The sequence below is a fragment of the Microtus ochrogaster genome, chromosome 8, assembly GCF_000317375.1.
Source record: "Microtus ochrogaster isolate Prairie Vole_2 chromosome 8, MicOch1.0, whole genome shotgun sequence".
Taxonomy (NCBI): domain Eukaryota; kingdom Metazoa; phylum Chordata; class Mammalia; order Rodentia; family Cricetidae; genus Microtus; species Microtus ochrogaster.
In genome coordinates, this window is record NC_022015.1 from 84,445,737 (window position 1) to 84,453,056 (window position 7,320).

The 7,320-nt window shown below is 45.9% G+C and overlaps 1 protein-coding gene across 7 annotated transcripts in view; it reads right to left on the minus strand.

Moving 5' to 3' along the window:
• Positions 1-7,320, minus strand: part of Ablim1 (actin binding LIM protein 1) — a 289,746-nt gene that overhangs the window by 46,856 nt on the left and 235,570 nt on the right. For all 7 annotated transcript variants that reach the window (XM_026781437.1, XM_026781439.1, XM_013348149.2 and 4 more), the window contains one exon: positions 1,076-1,163. In XM_026781437.1, the coding sequence (XP_026637238.1) occupies positions 1,076-1,163 (88 nt within the window). The remainder of the gene's footprint in view (positions 1-1,075; positions 1,164-7,320) is intronic.

Consider the following 7,320-nt stretch of genomic DNA (forward strand, 5'->3'; position numbering starts at 1 on the left):
CAGTAGTCAAGGCTGTGTTTCAGGAGACAGTAGTCAAGGCTGTGTTTCAGCAGAGACAGTAGTCAAGGCTGTGTTTCAGGAGACAGTAGTCAAGGATGTGTTTCAGGAGACAGTAGTCAAGGATGTGTTTTAGAGTGTCAACATTCATGTCTAGAGGCTTTTGTTTGTTACACAAAACAAAACCGAGAAAGCAAAGCAAACTATTCATTAAAATCACACACAGTGCTGCACGCAAAGAGGAGTGAAGACAGAACACACTAAGGCAACCAAGACCCCGTAATTACCAAGCTGAACAAGCAACCGCTCTTCCAGCTTGAGCTAATTGTACTGATAAACCCTTGTCTAATTAATGACTCTTCCAGCTAAAAATAGCAGAATGCTTACACTCATGCTGCTGTTTGACTGGAAGAGAAGCTGTGCTTATGGTTTTTGCAAGAGGCTTCGGAATTTTAGAAGGGATCAGAATCGAACACGGTTTTACACTGGAGACATTTCTCAAAATTATTTTTAATGAAAAAAAAATGTTATGGGTCCTTGGGAATGAAGACCACAAATACCTTACTCTGGCAGGGACTGTGGGTGTGTCCGCTTTCAGTCTCTATCTCTCTATGATCTATGTGGGCAGAACAATGGCTGTGACACCATTCTCAGAAGCCAGATGCCAGCAGGTGTGGACTCTAGAAGGCCTTGCTCAAAGGGCGGCTAAAGGAGGAAGGCAGTGTGGCCAGCACAAAAGCCACACTTCTCCGAGAAACTTCTAAAACACTTTCTCTCTCCTTTTGATCTTTGGAGGAGCAACTGCTGATCTCCGCTGTCCCTCATGTCCAAAGGATCAAAAGCCTGTCTTTGCTGGTGGTACCATGAGTTCATTCGGTAACAGGCTCTGGGGCTCCCTGCCAGCGTGTCGATGGCTCGGCTGATCAACACAGACTGATGAGGTAACTTCTGGCGCACTCCTGCTTAGTAGCTGCTCAACTAATCACATCTCTCCTTCTCTAAAACACAATCCAACAAACACAGCGAGATCCTCTTGCTCAGGCGGGGCAGGCCCGCTCTGCCCTCCAGCCCATCTTACCTTGAAGATACATTTCTTCCCCTTCGGTGAACATCTGGTTGCATCTGCTGCATCGTGCGCAGCTAGGGTGATAATGTTTGTCACCTGCCTGCAAGAGAAAAACCAGACGATGTCATGTTCACCCTATTAAATGGCCCCTACACCCTTTTCTGGATTTGAGGAGAAATAGTTGTCAGGTTGGCCAAACTCCGCCTCCCTTCAGTCCTACATGGTAAAGCCGAGCTCACTGGGCCTGGACAAGGCTTCTCAGGGTGGTTCATTCCCAGAATGATGGTGGCCTTGTCTCTTGGGATTTCTGGCTCCTAATCCCTCTTGATCTAGGCTTTCTGGAAGGTTTTCCAGACAAACAACTTAAACGGGGGAGACGTCCACTGTGTCTTCCCACAGCCCCACCTTAAAACTAACACAGACGTTTATGTTGGAGGCTAAAGAAGGGTGACATTAACCCACTGAAAAGAAGCGGTGGGGCTGGGGAGAACACTCCGTTAGTAAACTCCCTGCCACGCAAGCCCGAAGAACTGAGTCCAGCCCCAAAGACCCTAGATAAGGAAGCCGAGGGGGTACCAGGGAGGTGGAGACACTTGGATCCCTGGGTTCACCAGCCTGCCTAGCCAGCTTGGAGAGTTCAAGGCCAAGTGATGAAATCTGTCTCGAAAAGTCAGGTGGGTGAAACCTGAGCATGACCTCTAGCCTCCAGGAGCGCGCACTCGCACGGGCACGCGCACGCGCGCACGCGCACACGCGCACACACACACACACACACACACACACACATATACACACACACACACGTGCATGTGCACACATATGGACATACACCTATAAATGCACAGATAAAAATGGTTCTACTTTCTTGGCTATGTTATCAGAAAATAATCAGATCTATCCAGCTTGTACCAAGGACAGACAAAACCCTTCTAAAGGGCATCATTTATTGTTTTCATCTTAAAACTCAGATTCTCTCTGCGCCGCTTATATCCACGTTTTGACAAGGTCTTATTGCACGAGTTCCCAGGGAAAGCATTTTTACTGAGGTGGCTCTACAGAGTTCTCATACATGACAGATGTCATCACAGCAAGTGTCAGCTTCCCAAGGCAACATGTCACTAGACACAGGGACAATTCTCTAGACAGGTGTCAGGTCACGTTAGTGTTATGGTCCAAAAGCAAGTCTGACCAAAACAAGACCTTAATTCACGGCTTAGCAAAGAATCTTCCTGCACCTCAGAATGATCAAATATGCTCTGCGGTTATGCCATTTTTATCAGTCATTGTGAGAGCATTTCTTTTGAACTAACCGTGCACCGTGGAAGGGCTGAGAAAGAGAAGCGGCTGCTTCCTGCTCCCAACCCCGTGTGAAGCCTCAACAGGAAGTCAGGGGCTTGGCCTGATTCCTGTCTCACATCCTCTTGCAGAAACTACAGACGCCCCTTATCAGCCGCTTTGAGAAGGTGGAAGGCTACTCAAGATGCTCAACCAGAAAAAAAGAAAATACTAGAGGCATCTAAAAATAGAAGCTGTGATAGGAAATTTATCAATGGCATCTGCCAGAAAAATCTCAGAACTGGTGATCTTGGAGTCTACTAGCTTTTTCTTATTAATTTAAAAATCCAAATTTTATTTGGGGGAGGATTGTAGGGCCGGGCTGCAAGTGACAAGAGAAGATAAGATGGATGGACATAAAGCAGCTCTTGCCCTTAGCATCTACAAAGTCAGGAGTGAGCAGAAGGAAGGAGAAGGCTTTCACTGGGCTCCTAAGCCAGGCTGGGATGTCAGCGCAAAGGGTCAAAGTTCATCTGGATGATCTCTGGGTCCTCAGGGCAGTGAAGAGTTAATGAGTCCTTGGCAGGAATCTGCTGTCATCTGTGGTAAAACATTCTCAATGAACTAGGATCACAGAGGATTACTCCAGGGGGATAAAGTTGGTTTGCCTTCAGCAGTAAGGCATATAAGAAAATTCTAATTAGGCCCAGGAATAAGGCAGAGAGACACACTTACCAATATATCCTAAAGGTTTGCGGCCCAGGCCATGTGAGAAGTCAAGAAAAATAGTAAGTATGAAAAGGTGGCCGGTAAAAGAATTGTGTCAAGTAAGTAGAAACACACACACACAAAATTTCTTATTCATAAAAAACCATGCAGCTGGGCAGTGGTGGCACACGCCTTTAATTCCAGTACTTGGGAGGCAGAGACAGGTGGATCTCTGTGAGTTTGAGGCCAGCCTGGGCTACAAGAGCTAGTTCCAAAACTGGCTCCAAAGCCGCAGAGAAACCCTTGTCTCAAAAAACAAACAAACAAACAAACAAAAAAAACCAAAACCAAACAACAACAACGAAAAACATGCAAAGCAAGATGTGTGTAAAGACATGTATATAACTAGAGACCTGAATAGAAGTAACACAAAATTTTACTAAATATTGCCAAAGTGCTGATTTATCTACAATCAACCTGCTAATCTAATATCGGCTTAATAAAAAGGCCCCACAGGCGTTTCCTTTACAGTCACAGACTGTGCTTCCACGCATTCATATAAAAGAAAACATAAAAACAAATATATTTTCAAAAAGCATCAGCAAGAAGAGGGGCGTTTCCCTTCTTGATTTAAGTTCTAAAGCTAAGATAATTAAGGTGCATTTAGCGACACAACGGCAAATCAGAGCATGGTGAGGGGAGGCAGCTGCGTGCGAACGCACGAGAAACTTCACTTGGTCATCAAAATAAATTCCCCAAAAATTGGAAGAGTAGGGTTTTCAATAAACGACGAGCACAACTGGTTGTCCATTTAGAGAAGCATGGATTTGGATTCTTTATACAACCAATTAAAAATTATGGCGTTTACAAAGACCAAAATGGAAAAAAATAGAATTATAGGAATACATATTTTTTAAAAAATGTTTATTAAAAAATAAACAGGGTAGGAAGGCAAAATTTAGAAACAGTAAAGAGAAATCCTGCTGGTCTACATGCAAAAATACAGCTCTCTAGACAGGGAGAGAGATACAAAAAACCGGCTGCAGGCCTCTGGCAAAGGGCACTCGGAATGTATGATGAGAGCCAGCGCCCAGACACTGATGCCAACTTGGGCGAAGGGCAACAAATGCGGTGATTTCCCCCAAAAAAAAAAAAAAAAAAAAAATCAACCATAGGGTGGGGTGGGGGAGGGGAAGAACGAGGAAGAGGAGGGAAGGAGAGAGGTCAAGTTAGCGCATTAGTTAGTCCACAAGTTAGTAAGCAAGCTAATTGGTTGGTCCATCCCTAGCAGTGATAACGAGGAAAACATGGATTCGATTTTTTTCATCAACCTGGTAAGGTTGGGAAGAAGACCAGTGTGAGGAAGTAGCTAGGAGTTCCCTACACTGCTGGTGACTAAAGGGCAGTGGGAGCTGTGCATGGATCTCCAGAGATGGTGGCCATGGTGGTCAGCACACATACTGCTAAGACACAAAGCCACCACACTAAGAGGGCTGCACATCCCCCCGTGTGTTTATCCGAGAGGCCAAACATGTTAACAGATTCCCGTCATGCCAAGACTCCTAGAAACAGAGAGCAGCCTTGAGCCCTGGAGACTCTTTCTGTCTCTGGGTGCAGGCCTGAGGGCGGAGGACAGAGTCCTGCTCCCTGCGGGTGAGCCACCGAGACTCCTGTTTCCTTTCTCTTTATACGGACACTCATGCAGTTCACAGACAAGCCCTGTGTAACGAGCCATGAAAGGAATCAGAGCTGAACACCTATGCAGGGTCCTATGCAAACTGAGCGAAACTCAGAGGCAGCTGAACCAAAACTCATTTCAATTGGAGTGATTTTCAGAAGGGAAAGTTTTGAACAATAAATACCAAATGGAGAGCAAGCATGACTTATCACAGAGACTGCTACCTCATGAGGCACAGCAGGACTCTGGCAGCAGGTGGCTGTCTGAGTGACAGTGGCCTGGAACCAGCCCCAGGCACCCAGCTTGCACCAGCCCCAGGCACCCAGCTTGCAACTCTAGCCTAAGCCTGGGAGACTAGACACGGCCGTACATGCCAGAGCTCTGGCAATTCCGGTCCTCCATCTGAAAATCTGCCAGGCATGGTGCACACCTGTAATCCAAGCACTTGGGAAGCTAAGGCCAGAGGATTGCCAGTCATCTAGGCTGATGGTGAATTACAAACCCTTACAACCACATACCAGCCTTTTAGCTACTTAAAATACACATTAAAACGGCATGCAGGAGGCAGAGGCATGCAGGCCTCTGTAGTTAGACACTGGCCTGGTCTACGCTGCATGTTTTAGGCCAACCAAGGCTTCATAGTGAGATCCTGCCTCAAAACTAAACAAGCAAACAACAATAACAAAAACAAATAATTAAAATATTTTAGAAATATTTCTCCTAATTCATATTACACTACACTCTAGCTGGCATGAGATGCCACACAAAATGCACAATTTGATTCCTTAGCTGGATTCTCGAAGTGCCTTCCTACAACTTCCAAAACGTTGAACATAAACCAAAACCAAACAGGCCACAGGCCCTTAGCCGTGTTGATCACTTCGATGGGTATTATATCATCTGACCAATCCCCGACACATAAGCTAGAATTCTGAGAAAATTCTCTCTGTTGTAAGATTTAACATGAGATACCAAGTTTTCAGCAGGCCCGTGGCTGTCAGGAAGAGAGGAGAGTTTCCAATCCCTTATGGACATGGAGCAGCTCCAAGGCTTGGGACTCCTCCGTTCTGTTACCTTCCCAAGCCCTGGGACATCTGAGAAAGTGCGGAGGAGTGTCAGCAGCACACTTTCACCCCCACTCAGATGTAAACTCCTGCTTGTGTGTGAAATCCCGTATTACTATACACTCCGGGACAGGGCTGGGGAAAGTCACTTGGGTAGGGAGGGACACTCTTGGTGGTGGGAACAGAACTTTGCCAGATACTCCATAGTGCCTGTTACCCAGGAGGGATTCTGAGGCCCTGACTAGCCCTGGGCTGACTAAACAGGCTACAGGCAATGGGGAAAGGGAACCATAATAATGAAGCCCTTCCAGAGACCACAATCTTCTAGATTCCAGGCTGCCAACTGTCCCTGTTAGCTTCTCTTTATCCTCTTCTTGGAGTGCACAACTCAGACCCGAGCCCTGGAGGTTGACCTTTGACAATTTATCACTTCTGTCCCAGGACTTGCAGATGCTGTTGGAGTGGAGATCAGGGTGTTAAAACAATTGGTCAAAGGGCTCAAAGGGGCCAGCTGTGATCTGAGCCCTTTGATAGATGTGGCCAAGAACAGGTCACAAAAGCCTCACTCCTTAAAGAAACAATCACACATGAGAGACCCAGGCTTGACTAATCGCAGGTGTGTTGGGTTGGCCTCCCATAATGCCCTGCTCTGTGCCAGCTACTGCTGTGGAATATTAGTTTAAGATGTGTTATATTTGTTTATGCTATGGAATATTTATTAAATGATGCAAAGGTGTCTTGCATTCTTTTATGTTACATTTGTTTAACTCTGTAAAGCTGTGTTATTTTGCCTGTCTAAAACACCTGATCGATCTAATAAAGAGCTGAATGACCACTAACTAGGCAGGAGAGGAATAGGTGGGGTTGTCAGATAGAGAGAGAGAATAAATAGGGGAGAAATCTAGGCCCCAGACAAGAACGAGGAGAAGAAAAAGAGGAGAGGGTGATAGCAGGGGCCAGCTGCACAGCCACACAGCCACACATACAGCTGCGGAGTAACAGGAAAGAAAGACATACAGAATAAAGAAAAGTAGGAAGCCCTGAAGTAAAATGTAGTTAAAGAGGAATGAGATAATTTAAGTTTAAAAAAAAAAAAAACTGGCTAAAAGCAAGCCAAACTAAGGCCAGGCATTCATAAGAAACCTAAGTCTCCATGTATTTATCTGGGAGCTGGTAGTGGGCCCCAAAGAGTTAAAAACAAAACAAAACAAAAAACTACAAGGTACCACACAAGAGCTTTTCAGTAGCTTGTCTCACAGTGCCCCAAAGAAGTAGGGACTTTGTAAGTTATTCAGCAAGAAGGCCCTAAAGCTGAAATGAACAATTTACTCAGAGCCAGAAGGCAGAGCTGACTTTTAAACCCAGATTCACCAAATTGACTCCTAAAAGTACTAAGAGCATTCTCCTACAGGGATCTCTAGTTGTGAGGCAGAGGGATGCCTTCCAGTACTTTCCTGGAGGTCGGAACATGGTCACATTCTTTCTCAGGCAGACTCTAGAGCACGGAGGGTCCTCCCCCCCCCCCCCCCCCC